The 15,578-nt window shown below is 45.1% G+C and overlaps 1 protein-coding gene across 1 annotated transcript in view; it reads left to right on the top strand.

The window, feature by feature from the left end:
• Positions 1–8,073: 8,073 nt before the first annotated feature.
• Positions 8,074–15,578, top strand: part of MAMDC2 (MAM domain containing 2) — a 201,543-nt gene continuing 194,038 nt past the window's right edge. Inside the window, exons 1-2 of the mRNA XM_066368010.1 lie at positions 8,074–8,421; positions 8,811–8,924. Coding sequence (XP_066224107.1) covers positions 8,388–8,421; positions 8,811–8,924 — 148 coding nt within the window. The 5' untranslated portion in view covers positions 8,074–8,387. The remainder of the gene's footprint in view (positions 8,422–8,810; positions 8,925–15,578) is intronic.

Raw genomic sequence — 15,578 nt, 5'->3', positions numbered from 1 at the left:
GGGCACATGCAGGAGTCTGTTTCTCTATCTCCTCTACTTGCACTTGGGAAAAAAATAGCCATCCTAATGGGTATGAGTGGTTAACCAATTCTATTTTAAACAATAGTAGTTCACATTTACAGTGTCCCATCAACTTCTGAAAACATTTTCTAAATGTGAAGAATTCCCATGTTATAAGTTCTATCTCTTCAATATGGAACTTAAGGTTCAAATCCTCTGCTTCCTTTTCAGGTAGAATAAAATTAAGTGACCTAGACTCCACTAATCAGATGCACCTATGCAAGATTTAAATTCCTTAAGTGATTCACAAAAGATATAAGCACTGTTCAATGCTGCCATTTTGTTGGCTTTTGGGGGCATTGGCAGTTGCAGTAGGTTCAATGTAATCCAGTTCTTGATGTCTAGGGTGACAGTGGCATTTCTCTTCAAGCCATTTCTGTGGCATAATTTTGGGTATTATTCCTGAAAGTTCAACCTAAAGCTCATTCTACAACTAAAAGAGACCAACTCAGTCCAGGTTAAAACTTCAGTTGCCTACCCAGCTGAATCCTCTTCGTCCAGCCTTATACCATCAGCTAGGTCACCTGAGGGCCTTGGAGTAGGGAAAGGGCATTGTCTACACACTCACTCTTTCTTCTCTCCTCTTCCTCTAGTCTAGGTTCTTGCAGTGCAGGGGCAGGGAGGATGGATGAATAAAAGAGAAAATGTTTGTCTCACTGGTGCTGTTGTAGTCTGCTCTTAGATAGCATTCCCCTGTCTGTGGCATGTGTCTAAATACTGGGTCTCTGGTGATGAATTTTCCTATATACACAAATGACCAGAAAGCTATGGAATCTGTATAAGATATCACTAAAGAACAGCCAGTGTAGATTCAGTAAAGCATGGTGGAAGGCAGCAATGGACAAAATCAAACCATTCATATTCATGCCTTTCTGGTTTCAAGTTTTCTAACAAGCTAGTTCCTGAAGGTACAGCCATTTGAGAGCCTTCTTCTTATATGGAGAGTAGGGTGTCTTAGTTCCAACTCTTCACATCACCCTGACCTATTTCCAGACCTAGAAGATCTACTCAAACTTGATCTTTACCACAGCTCCCTCACCCCCAACTTTGATCCATGGTGGAATACCCTGTAGACTCCAGCTACTGAAGTCCTTGCTTGGGAGGTCAGCCTCTTGCAAAGCAGCTCAAGCCTGGCTCTTGTGAATTCACAGTAAACTTACACAGCCTTGCCTTACCAAGTAGCGAGAGAACAAACTACTTTCTCTCTGCTCTGCCATCTTTTCCCATTTCTTCCCCCTGCCCCCTGCACATATAGGTACAGGGCACAGCTCAGCAAGTACACTGTATGAGCAGAATCAAACTAAGGAATAAGATGTCGGTAAGATACTCTAGATCTCTGAGAGTGATATTTGAAGCCCTTTTTACATTGCTGGGATTTCGAAAAAGGCAGCTTCTCTTTTCTTTCCCAAAGGAGAGGAGAAAAAAGCCACACAATACTTGTCCTTCACCAAGAACACCCAACTCACAGGAATCTTCTTTCTCTCCCTAATCTTATTAGAGGCCAAGGTGACATTCAGCCACTTCTAAATAATCACTGGAAGAATTGTGTGGCCTCAAATGGTTTTATTTCTCTTTCAAATATGGGGCATGCCACACCACTTTTTTCTTTGGTCATGTTTCACTCAGCATTCTATTTTATCCATTCCCTGGATATTTTTCTGAGCAAAAGCCCATTATCCATAGTTTCCTTTTAGGATTTTATATTTTTGCACCTTAACCAAAGACTGTTCTTGTGTCTCCTATGATTTATCCTTATGGGTACAATTTACATGCCTGAGTATATCAACTAGGCCAGCATACAACTGTAGTGACAAACATGGATTCCTAAAGGCTCGCAGATGAGCCACTTCAAATTCCCCTTTACCGAGATTGTTGGAAACTCTACAGGACTTGCAGAACATCAAAGACAAGAGAATAAAGATAGATTACCTGCAAAGGAGCAACTCTTAGAGCAGGGGTCGGGAACCTATGGCTCACGAGCCAGATGTGGCTCTTTTGATGGCTGCATCTGGCTCGCAGACAAATCTTTAATTTAAAAAAATAACATTAAAAATATAAAACATTCTCATGTATTACAATCCATTCATTTCCTACCGCTCATGTTCATGGTTGCTGGTGCTGGAGCCAATCACAGCTGTCCTCCGGGACAACACCAAATTTTTATTGAATAATGCGTAATGTACACAGGATGTTGTATGGCTCTCGTGGAATTACATTTTAAAATATGTGGCGTTCATGGCTCTCTCAGCCAAAAAGTTTCCCAACCCTGTCTTAGAGTATCAAAACTTCTCAACTGCTCCAGCAAAGGCCAGAGGATTATAAAATAATTATTTATACATTGAAAGATGGGGATTTTGTTTTCTTCTTTCTGCACCCACCATATACTAGAATACTTTCCAGAACCTCATCCTTTTAATATAGTAACAGTGTAATTTTGTTCAAATCAATCATGAATGTTTACATTAATGAGTGTAAATACAACTTATTTTTGAGTGTATGTGACTTGCTTTTGCCCTCTGAAAATGTTTCAGATTTTTTGTCCCCACTGTTTTGATATCTCCTGCCATTATTCTGAACACTTGGTGAGTCTTTCAACCTGAAAATTCATATATCTCACTTCAGAAAAGTTGATTAAATTATTTCTTTGATTTCTTTTCCCCTCATTCATTTTCTGTTTTCTTGCTTTCTAAAACTTTCTAAAACTACTGGCCTTTATAAACTGTTTTATACAAAACCAAGTGTTGTATACATAAAAGCTGATTAGAAAATCTGAATGTGTTTCATCAAAAGGTGGTATTGTTGGGCCATTAGGGGAAACTACAGTATCAATATCTCAGGTTATTGTTTTGAAAGACAGGAACATCAAGCTGCTCCTGTATGTGTCCTGACTGACTGGGGAATCTGACAACTTCTGTGCTCTGGAAGAACGCTTGACCAACTGAGCTCTCTGGCCAGGCCTTTCACTATCTAAATTTTTATTCTTGATCTGGTCAAGTTCCCCAAAGATAACTCTACTATTCTTTTCATTCTCCCACCTGGAGAGAAAAGATCTGGTCATCACCATTCTGGAAGCTGAGGGGAGGCAGCATCCCAGCTTCCTGTGCCTACCCACGTATCACCCTGGTTCAGTGTGGTATTTCTGCTCTTAACACAGTCTGTACCATCCAGTCTAGTATACTTCTGTTTTACCCTGTACAGAGTATAAACATCCATTCTCGTGCTAGGGTGGTGTGATAGTAAATTTGTTGTGTCCACTTGACTATTTTGAGAAATACCCAGATAGCTGGTAAAACATTGTTTCTGGGTATTTCTGTAAGGGTGTCTCCCTGAAGAGATTAGCATTTGAATTAGCAGACTGAATAAAGAAGATTGCTCTCACCAATGCAGGTGGACATCATTCAACCTGTTAAAGGCCTGAATAGAACAAAAAAAGTAAAAGGGTGAATTTACTCGCTGCTGAACTGGGGAACATCCAACTTTGCCCTCAGACAATAGCACTCCTGGTTCTTGGGCCTTTGGACTTGGACTAGAATTGACCCCATTGCCTCCCTTGGTGCCAGGCCTTCAGGTTTGGACTGAACTATCCTACTGGCTTTTCGGGGCCTCCACTTGCAAATGTCCTCTATAATCACACATGCCAACCTCTCACAATAAATCATATTATATTGCAGGGTGGGACAAAAGCAGGTTTACAGTTGTGAGTATGCGAAACAGTTTATTCTTGTATTATTAATTGTATTATTTTCCATATGGACTGAAACTTACTTTTGCCCCACCCTGTATATTATTTATCTATATAATATTAGATCTTATTTATCCTACTGGTTCTGTGTCTCTAGGGAACCTTAATACAGGTGGGGGGAGCAGTCCTCCAGTAACATGGGGTATGGAGAGGTCTGGGGAGCTGGTGCTTCCCAAACAGCTTTTCCAATCTCCTTATTTTAAGCCACCTTCTTCACCCCTTGCTGTCACCATCTCCTGGATTCTCGATGATGTTATGAAATAAAATGAGCCAGCTTCAAATCTGACTTGCTTTGATCTGGTTGGTCCGTTTTCATTTATCCATCTTTTTTTTCTGACTTCCAAAGGTTTTTTATTGTCTTCTCTCCCATTCTCCATATTTTTTAAAGTTCAGACATTTGTAAATAATGACTATTCATTGCAGTTTTTAAATGGTTTCTGGAGAAGCAGAATTTGAATGAGCGTGTTCAATCCACCATCTCCACCCAGAACTTTAATCTAGAAGCCTACATCAAAGTAAACTATTTATTTTATGACTGATATTTTCAAAGAGTGGGAAAACTGACCTCTCAAAGATGTTTGCTGAAGATAAAGTTACTAAAGGATGTATCTTAAAAATAAGAAAATTGGGCCCTGGCCGGTTGGCTCAGCGGTAGAGCGTCGGCCTGGCGTGCGGGGGACCCTGGTTCGATTCCCAGCCAGGGCACATAGGAGAAGCACCCATTTGCTTCTCCACCCCTACCCCCTCCTTCCTCTCTGTCTCTCTCTTCCCCTCCCGCAGCCAAGGCTCCATTGGAGCAAAGATGGCCCGGGCGCTGGGGATGGCTCCTTGGCCTCTGCCCCAGGAGCTAGAGTGGCTCTGGTCACTGCAGAGCGACGCCCTGGAGGGGCAGAGCATCGCCTCCTGGTGGGCAGAGCGTCGCCCTGGTGGGCGTGCCGGGTGGATCCCGGTCAGGCGCATGCGGGAGTCTGTCTGACTGTCTCTCCCTGTTTCCAGCTTCAGAAAAATGAAAAAAAAAAAAAAATAGACTCAGAAATGTGGTGGGGACTCAGGTGGGCGCCACCTCCAGGGAAGTTCTTCCATAGTGGGAGAGCGTGATGATGTTGGTGACCTAGTATGAAAACAGAGGCACAGAAGGGAGCCCTAGAAGGGAGCCCTCACTGCAAGGCCTTTCCACAGTTAGAGTGAAAGAAGCCATTTCAGTCCTATTGCCTTGTTTTAGAATGAAGCCCACAGGCCAGGGAGCCAGTTTCCTCATGCAAAGTCCCCACCCCCACCACCAGGAGAAAGAGTGTGAGTCCAGTGAGTTAGATACTCAGAAGTTTAACTCAAACCTGTTATAGGTGAATAAATCCATAAAGTTTTCACATAACAAATGAAAAATAAATGTGTATATAAAGCTGTAAATGAGTAATAAGAAAAGAAAACTTTTCAGTTTGGGAAGAATTATGGGGACTTCCAGCAAGTTAGAGACAAAATGTCTCAAATAAGATCTCTATTTTTTTTTTCATAAGATACTTTTATTAGACGTAGAGAGACTTGGCTTTGAGGCTGTAACTAGGGACCAGGATAACTTCCTGTAGCTTCTAGAAATATAATCCTCTTCATATAGTCCATTCCATCTTGATTGCTCCGCCTCAAGTGTCATCAAACAAATATTTTCATTTTAATCCTGAAACTATTTTCTGCATTACTCTTTTAGTTGTTAATTTTAGTTGTTAATTCCTAGTTGTTAATACTTATAATGGTATCCACTCAATAGTTCAGATTTTTTTTGTACTCTTACAGAACATCAAGGCTATAATTTACCAATTGTCCAATTTACATTTCTAGTTTCTGCACCTCCCCAATACCCAAAGACTGGACACTATGTGAAAGGAGATTTGATGGGCAGACTCCATCAATTTCAACTACAATGCTTGACCTGTAAAAAACTTGAATGGTACAAGATTAATATTAATATTAATATAGTGCTTACAATTTACCACACACCCTGTTGAGTATTCTAACAATTTAAACTGATCTAGTACTCACAACCACACTGTGACATAGGTAGTTATTATTTTCATTTTATAGGAGAGAAAACTAAGGCACAGAGAGACAAAATAATGTGCTCTAGGTTCACAGGTAGTGGGCATTTAACATCTTTAAATTGCCAGTGTTTTAAATCCCGTTGGAAATCAAGCTTCCAGATTAGAAGTTATAGTGTGACTCGGCTTCTCACTGCTAATTGTACTTTGCACACAGCGCACACACTTCAGACACCCGTTCAGAGCTGATATTCATTATCTCCCCCCCCCCCATTGATATCTGTTCTGTCTCTCAGTGCCCAGACCTCACTGGTTGTGAATTATCACCCTGTCCCTGTTCAGCTGAGATGAAATCACACAGTGTGCTGGTCCCCAATCTAACAGGTGAATAATATCACAGGCTGTAAATCAGAAGCTAAGCTGGCATTTCACTGATCTTTTGGGGAATGTTTCTGGGGGCAGAATGCTTTAGTCTTCCTTTTTTTTCCAGGCCACAGAACTAAAAAAAAAAAAAGAAAAAAATGATAGAGCTCAGAGCCCACCACCTGGGAGTAGCCCAAGTTGTCCATGGCCTCTCAGTCTCTGGAGCCACTATTTACTGTAATTGGTCAAATCCCAATGTCCTTCAGCTCATGCTTAGCTCCAGTAGGTGACATAGAGCCTTAGCTCCTAAAATTAAGAGGTTGTCCCAGGGGTGAGCATGCATGCTTACAAACCAACCTGTACCCCTAACACAGCCAGCCATGTGCTACCCATTATCACAGCAACGAACCCCAAAATTTCAAAGGGTGGTGGTCTGCATCAAAATGGAACATGCTACTGCTTACCTGCGCTATTTTTAATATTGCCACAGGGGTCATAGGGCTCAGTGTTTGGTACAGATTTAGATGAATAGCTCTGATTTTCCCAGCAGCCTCTCCTTTGTCTTGAACCCAGACTGGAGTCCATGAGGCTGGTCTGCAACAGGCTCAGGTGGCAGGATCCAAGCTGTTTCATCATCTCTATTTCCCTCCCTCAGCCAAGGCCTGGGCCTCCTTCCAGGGTCCAGGTTGTCTCCCTGCAGTCTTCTCTTCCTTTCATAAAAATGGACTAAGAGAGCCTCCCAGGTTCTCCCTCCCCACAGTTCACTAAATGTGCTGCTCTGACAACCTGTTCAAACTGCTGCTCCTCTTGGGATTGGCTCTGTGTTCCCAGAGCGCATCTGTGCAGTCCATTGGTTTCCATGTATATATATATCTGGGTGGCCTACAGTTTAGATTTAGGTTTTCTTCTTCTAATCATAAAGTTGCAGCTTAGGCAGGCCTCTGGGCTGTGTGTACCAATGAGGCTATGCTGTTCCTTAGCCTTCCCTTCCACAAGCATTTACCGAGCACCTACAATTAGACACGCACAGAAATGGCACCAGAGCAGATACAAAGATAAGGCAGACTTGTTCTCTACCCTTGAAATCTCAGTTTCCATTGCAGATAACAAAGACAAGGCATTCTGACCCACCCTCAAGTTTGAGAACTGCTATCCTAGGCATAAAATTGCTGGCACAAAATTATATTAAGGATTAAGAAGGGACCCCCCTCCCCACACACACACACACACAATTTTCTTTACTGGAAGAGAACAATTTTAAAGACCTACTTAGTGCTCAAAGCAAATTTGTAGCACATGAGTACCTCCCAGTAAACCCCTCCCCCAGATCACCACCCCCATTCCCTACATCTCAATTTAGAAACCTGTTAATTTATCATGGCTCTCTGGAGAGAAGGAATGCCCCCACTTCACTGGACAGAGGGAAAGCTGGGCACCAGGCATGCCAGACATTCCACTGCTAAAAGGGGGGCAGCGGTATTTCAACGTTAGCATTACTGGGCCGCAAACGCTGAAACTCGTGAGATACGAAGCTTATTCCACCCTACAGTTTCCAGAATTTCCTCTAGATTTTAGTCCACCCTTTTCCATTCATGAGAGAAGTAGTTAAAATTAGGGCCAGCCCTGCAGTACTTGGCATGTCAGATGTGGGGAGGCTGTCCCCAGAAATAAGCTAGTTCGCCCCCCAGACGGGCGGGGCAGAGGGCCTCGCGTCCCATCGTGGCGGAGGGGCTCCGGTAAGGCCAGCCCCCTCCGAGCGTCAGCCAGCGGTCTCGTCCCAAGCTTTAAAACCCCGAGCGGAGGCACTGCATCCTGACCGCTCCTTCCCCAGCCACTCTTGGCTAGGCTTTCAAAAAAAAAAAAAAAAAGTGTGCAGTTGTCTCCTCCCCGCCCAGCCCCATCCCCGTCCAGGACCAGCTGTGCTGCGGGCCGGCCTCCTTAGGGACGCGGTCAGGCCCGCGGCTGCAGCAGAGCGAGCGGCGCTCTCCGTTGAGGCACCTTCAGCTTTCCGCTCAGCTCCGAGAGCCGCTTCGCCAAGTTGAGCAGCTCCAAGCGCACGCTTTGCTTCTGGACTTCACCCTCCCCCGGTCCCAGGCGCCTCCGCCTCCCACGCTGCCTTCGCTTGGGAGCAGCTTGTCGCCGCGGGCTGGCAGCTAGCACCCCTTTCCGCTACTCCGCCCCGAAGCGTGACCATGCTGTTACGGGACATCCTCCTGGCAGTGCAAGGTAAAGCCGGGACCCGCTGTGCGTTTGGCGAGGGCGGGGGGTGGAGGACGGGGGGCACTCGCGTGTCCCTCTCCCTCTCCTGCAGCACTAGTGGCCGGGCTCGCCGTCCCGGGCTGAGCCATCCGAAGGCGCCTCTCGATCCTTCTCCGCAACCGCTATTCTCGCTTCGCAAGCCCAGGCTGGGGGTGCGCGGCGGGTTAGCGCAATGGAAGCGCCCTGGGGGTGAGGGAAAGGGACTGTAGTGCATCCTTCACTTGACCCTTCCTGCACTCCTCCCCCTCACTATAACCAGGTAGTTTCCCAAGGGCGCCCCGAGTTGGTGCAAACGCTCCAGGGTTCGACCCCGAACCCAAACCCAAACCCAACTGAAACTCGCTTTGTGCCCGCAGCCCTGCAGCTTGCCGGGGCCTTGGACCTACCCTCTGCGTCCTGCGCCTTTGAAGAGAACACCTGTGGCTTTGACTCTGTGTATGCCTTCTTGCCGTGGCTTTTAAATGAAGAAGGTAAGGAGACTCGGTGCACTGAGGCCCGAGGTGAACTTTCCTCCTGCCGCCTGGCTCTTTCACATGGGTACTGTTATCTTGGAGTTAAATCCCCTTAGGAGAAAAGTGTGCGTCACGGATCCTCCTTCCAAACCTCAGCTGTGCTGCATGATGGCCAAGGAAGAGATGGGGCAGAGGAGGGGTGGCCTTTGTTTACCTGGCCCGTGGGTAGAAGCGCTGAGATTTTGCTCCTCCCTCCAGCACTCCATAATGGAAAGGAGAAAGGGGGCACAGCTAATGATTGCCACTAGGGTCTGTGCCCCTAGCAGGTCATCATCTTCTCTGGTCCTCAGTCCACACGTTGTGAGTGAGGCAAGTTGGAGAGGCATTCTCTTCCCACCTGGCAGGAGTGGTTTCATAGTTCTGTGATAGTACCTCGGTGATTTGCTGCATGCCTTCATCCTCATACTCCTGATGTATTAATCCGGCACTTGGCAAATGAGGAAACCAGTCCATGACCTTGAGCATGAGGTCACTCAACTGGCGAGTGTTAGTGTGGTCTAACCACTACATACCATTTGGGTTCTAGTGACAAAGTTTAAAGGTGGGGTCTTCAGATGTATCTTCTTACTCTTCATTTAGTAAAAATAAGTAGTTCTCCAGTGCCCAACAGCAGGCACTGGGCATCCCTTTTCTTTCCGTTCCTGTTCACTTATGTCACTCTCAGGCCATTTGCACTGGGAAAGAGCCTCATTTTAAAAATACTGCAGCATAAAGGACACCAGCTAACCTCCTTCCCTTTTCAATTGTCCTCGGGTCTCCAACTTTCCAAGTTGGCTCCCCCGAGAAGGGTGGAGGCCAGAGCCCCAGGTTAGGATGTAGGAATTATCATCAGTTTACTCTGCCCCAGGCTTCTGTTTGGGGATTTGCATACATTAGTTTCTCTGCCCCTTGCAGGTGGGTGATGTTAGCCCCATTTTTTACAAGAGGAAATCTCCCTCTTAGCATATTCAAATGGATGGTTCATGTCATATGGAATCTTTTTAGCCAATTCTGAGCTGTCTAGGTAGGGGAAAAACAGGAGGAAACTCACTCAGTAGTAAACAGGGACTTGACTGAAAGAGCTACTTGCAGGACCCTGAGAGTGAAAATCTTAAATATTGTGCCCTAGACATTTTTCTTACCTCAGCCTAGTCCTGGCCCTGAGAAAAAGAAATGAACATCACCCCTTAATCCAGGAGCCTGAGTCACTGAGCCTCCATCCCCAGCCCTCTGGCAGGATGGTGGCCCCCTCACAGCCTGCTGCTGTCTGGGTCAGTGGGCATGCCGCAGCCTGCTGAAGTCAACCGCCTCCCAGACCCACAGGAAGTGCTCTCTGCTGAGTTGGCACCTCTGCACTGTGGCAGTTGAACAGTGCCCCTTCAGGGAAAACAGGAAGATGCTTATAGGAAAAGGTGATTATGGTTTAATAGTATAATGAAGGCACTGTTGCTTTCCCATTTCCTTTCTTGCTAACTTCTAACAGCCACTGCTTTCTGGCTCAGTACTAAGACTACTGGCTTGGCTGAGGGAAGTTAATTCATCCTCCTCTGAGCACTCCTGGTGGAGCAGGCAGGTTAGGCTTCAGTCGTTAGAGATGGAGTTTTTCAAAGACCAGCATTTGCACATAGCAGTCCACTCCAGAGGAGCAGTGAGTTTGTTGTGTACTAGCAGTTGTGGTTGCCTGCCGAGAACCCATCGCTATGAATTTGTTATAAACCCATTTCTAGGTTGTTAAGTTGATGATAATAAAATTGTCCTGTGCTGAAATTTGGCAAGTTGTTCACAAGCTCCTCTGCAAATTCCGTTCACCTTGCTGTGCCACAGAAACCCTTTGAAATTGGTTACAGTTACCTGGGTGCATTGTATCCACCACAGAAAGTTGTGGGTTTCAGAGACGTTTGCCCACAGTATTCGGAACACAAATGGCATGTTCTATAGGTCCTTAGTCAGTAGATTAATTTATAGGGAAGAGAACAATGCTAAAGTCCTGAGGAGGAAGTAATTAGAATTTCATCACAGGAGATTCAAATCTGGAGTGATTGTCTTAAAATATCTCCCCAGCTGCCCAAAATTATATTTGAAGTCCTACCCTTTAGTTTATTTCAAGAATTAGTTCTCTAAACATCTCCAATTACAATTCCAATGTCTCTACTTCATGGCCATTTTGAAATATGCTTGATCTCCACTGGGCACAGAATGGGTGAGTCTGGACAGGGCAGTGTGTTTGTTGGTGTGGGGAAAACAAAACAGCTGTGTTAGGCTTGCTTACTTGTTTCCTGGCTGCAAGCACTCTGTACAATTAGTGCATGAGCACATGGCAGAAAGCCACGTGTGTGTCTCTATGAAAAGCTATGGGTGCTTTCTCTCGGTGCTGGTTCTCCCAGATTGCTCTCCTGCCACTGCGAGGTGTGGTTCCCTGATTCCCTCAACTGCCACTGTGAAAAATGGTTTCCCTTTGTTTATTCGCTTGCCTGTCTCTGGGTGCCTCCAATAAACGGGTATGGCTTGATGCTTTCCGGCTCCACTGTCTGCCCGAATTCAGTGTGTACACCCAAGCAAGTGCTGGTATCTGAGTCAGGGCCTATCTAGAGATTTGGGAGGTGGGGTCATGGTAGGGTGTGCTGAAATTACATTGTAAGTACATGTGTGTGTCTCTTTCTGACACCCCTTCTCCTCCCCAACCCCTTTTTTTCTCTCGGAAGGACACTGCTGGTCACTTGGCCATCTCTCAGTTCTGCACTCTGTCATGTGCCAGTTATTATAAATAGTGATAAATTCCGCCTGATATATCTTGAGGCCCAGCTGGAACCAAAAGTCTGGCAAGGGTCCCAAAAAGCCTTCCTGGGACAGGAGCAGTCTTCCCTTCCTGTGAACTACAGTTCTTTTTCTGACCCTGGGGTGCCACTCAGCATCCCCCCCTAAATCAGGAGTTCACAAGGCATTCCCGCCCCTGGGCCTGCTTGAACCTGCATCTCCTCTGCTCATGGGTCTCCTGGTGCCCTGTGAGCAGAAACACAGCCCCCATGTGGTGTCGAAGCTGGAGAGCATCACAAGTCCCGGATGCTCCTTGGATGTCTCTCGGAGAGACAGTGAATGCCAGGAATTGATGAGTCATTCCTGCAGTAGCATTATGTGGCATATCCCAGGCCTCCCTGGCTACTGCTGTGGTCATGTTGAGTGTGGCTCTTGTGGTGCACTGTGCCTGAGCACGGTACTGGCTCTGCTCCGGCTCTGCCTGAGCTCCTAGGTCCTAGAGATGGGCCTAGTGTTCATCCAGTGCAGCACCCTTATTTCGCAGAGGAGCGCACTGGACCCAGACAGGCCACCAGTCACAGTCACAGACACAGGCAGTTGGGCAACTTCTAGTTTCCGCTGCTCTTTACCGCTTCTTCCCTCTAGCATTGCTGCCATGTGCAGGTCTCCATTGGACCCTGGAGCTTTGGTGTGCTACTTGTAACATTTTGGAAACTCTTCATCAGAGGTGTGATTATACTTCATACATGTCAAAGAACATGGGTTCCAAAGGTGTGAACTGATCAAAGGCACATTAACCCTACACTCTTGGTCTTATAGTGTGTTTATTCACTCTTTCTGCTGTGTGGGGATCCCACCTATCTGCAACCTTCAGCATAGAGAAAAAGGTCTGGCATGTAGTAGGTGTTCAATAAAGATTTGTTGAGTGAATGAGTAAATGAAATATTGGATGATTAAAAAGTCCTTATGCATTTTTATTTGTGGTCCTGGTTCATTCTGTAGCCTCAAAGGTAATTCTTTATCATGAGAAATAACTTGCGCCTGCTGGTTAGTACAAACTCTGAGCTGGACAGCTTGGATTAGAATCCAGGCTCTGTCCTTTCATACTGTGTTAATTTGGGCAAGTTATATATCCTTTCTGTGTGTTTCCTTGGCTGTGAAATGGAGATAATAAAAGGACCTATCTCATAAGATTATGGTGAAGATTGAATGTATTAATCCATGTAACACATAGTGAGTACTTTATACTTGTAATCTGCCATTCTTACTCTCACTAGTCTTATATTTTATCAGTCATGATCTCTTCTACTTCAAACAGCTTTGCAACACAGCTTTGGAGAAACTAAGGAGAGTCTCATTTTCTTTCTATTATAGTTTTGCCATTTGCTCTTCATTCCAACCAGAGGACGAACATTCTTTTTTTTTTAAATAATTTGCCTCTATTTTTAGCATCCATGAACCTCTTATGCTGTCTAACTTTTGTGTGGCTAAATGAGGTGTGGATGGAAAGTAATAAGACCAAGTTCAACTCTGGCTTACATTCTCTCCATCATATTTCTCCCTAAATTCTTGGTTTGGGTCAGCAGTGCTTTGCACCCTGCCCCATCACTCTCCCACCCTTCCCTGCTCTTCCCTGCGAACCTATCCACAGAGCTGATGCCTCAGCATCAGTCAGCCTCTGTGACTGAGGGTGCTGGTGCCTTCTATGAGATGCCTGGCCACACTCATCTCTCTTCTCCTAAACTCTTGGGCAGGTCCCTAACCCTTGCATTCCTGTCAATCAGTCTAGAATCTTGAGTTCTCTTGCCTGACCCATCCCTTTGAGATTTAACCTATGAGGACTGGTCATATCTATCTGCTCCTCCCTGCCTATGCTGACTTCTCTGGACACAGGTTCTGTCTGGCCAAACCCCTTCCTAGCAATGCCAACACCCAGGCTGGGCTCCTCCTTACTCACATTAGAGTTGCTCAGTGGGAAGGTGCTACCCAGCTCCTGGCCTAATCCCCAACAAGTGCCTGGGGGTTTTTAGGATGTTTTCTTTCTCATCATTGTAGAAGTCAGCTGTGGTCACAATGTATTAGGAGGAAAAGGTAATTTATCATAGTGGAACTGTCTGCCTTCATCGCCATAATTAATCTCTTAGCCTGTAGTTACTATGTTTTGTGACCTTGCATCTTGGAATATAGTATTCATGAAAAATCCTGGTTCTTAAAATACCAGAATCTCTTTGGTAGGTCACCCCAGCTGTAGTTCTACTTTTCTTATTAAACAATACTTGATTCTTAAGAATTTGAGTGAAACTCATTTGTTTTAATAGAGGTGATGTATATCTCAATAAATAGGGCCAGCAAGTTGGACATGTTCTGGGTATCTTGGCTGGTCAACCCTGATTTTCACATCTGCCAATTATCCCACTTCAGAAACACAGCAGTGCTTAACACAGAAAAACAGATTACTAGTGATCAATGAGAATATTGTATAAGGGCAAGATATTTTCAGTGTTTTCATTGTATATAGATATTTTCATTATATCTATTAGGCCACACCTAATTAAGCAAAGCATAATATCATACCTAATATCAGCAAGCATTCCTGACCAAAACTAAAAATCTATAAATAAATTCTTATGCCTATGCAGTAGGTTCTTAATCTTGACTGGACATTAAAAACATCTACAAATTAAAAAAAGAAAGAAAGAAAAAGTCATGTACAGGCCTATCCCAAGAGATTCTGATTTATTTGGCCCAAAATCGAGCCAGACTTGACATTGTTCACAAAAAAAAAACCAAACACTACAAATAAACTTCCTAGGTTTTTCCAATATGCAGCCAGGGTTGAGGACAGGGCCCTAGAATGACTGCCAACTACCCACCCCTCTAGAAGTGAGAAAGAAGAAATGCACTCTTCATCAGGGATTGTTAAAGTTGCCCACAGGATAAAGCACAAAATGCCTAGCTTGACACTCAAAGACCCTTCATGATTTTCCCCAAATTATATTTCTACTCTCCCCTCCTGTAATTCTTTATTTATGTATTTATTTTTAATTTTTTTTTGTATTTTTCTGAAGCTGGAAACGGGGGGGGGGGCAGTCAGACAGACTCCTGCATGCGCCCAGCTGAGATCCACCCTGCACACCCACTGGGGGGGGGGGGCGATGCTCTGCCCATTCGGGGCGTCACTCTGTTGCAATCAGAGTCACTCTAGCACCTGAGGCAGAGGCCATGGAGCCATCCTCAGACAGAGAGGAAGGAGAGAGGGAGGGGTGGAGAAGCAGATGGGCGCTTCTCCTGTGTGCCCTGGCCAGGAATCGAACCCGGGACCTCCACATGCCAGGCCGACGCTCTACCCCTGAGCCAACCGGCCAGGGCCCCCTCCTGTAATTCTTAATGTGCTATTCATTCAACACATCCTTGCCTTTATGGCCTCCTTGCTCTAGTTGATTTGTTCTCCACGCCTGTATTATTCTTTCCCATCTTGGCCCATTTAAATCCTATTCATGCTTTAAGATCCAGCTCTTTCTTGAAGCATTCCCTGAGTTTCCTAGGTAAATGAACCTCTCCCTTCCCTCCCTTGCCTTACTTCTCTCACTTTCTATGTCTTGCTTCACTTTCTATCTTGTGTATCTTATTGGCGTCTCCTTATCAGAGACCCCACCCCTTCACCCCATCAGAGTGTTGCATCTTTCAGAATAGGGATCGCATCCTCATCATCATGCCTGACAAACAATATGTGATATCAGCAAATGCTTGGAATATAATCAATCTCTAAAGCTCTTGAAAAGCCTTGACACTTTTTCCTGTAGTGGAAAAGGTTGTGTTTAATCTTTCTTACCATTGGACTTCAAAGACTTTGGAGGCTTATGTTGTAATTTCCAAATA

Source organism: Saccopteryx leptura, chromosome 2 (genome assembly GCF_036850995.1).
Source record: "Saccopteryx leptura isolate mSacLep1 chromosome 2, mSacLep1_pri_phased_curated, whole genome shotgun sequence".
NCBI lineage: Eukaryota > Metazoa > Chordata > Mammalia > Chiroptera > Emballonuridae > Saccopteryx > Saccopteryx leptura.
Note: the sequence above shows the minus strand (reverse complement) of the source record. Positions and strands in the feature narration are given on the sequence as shown.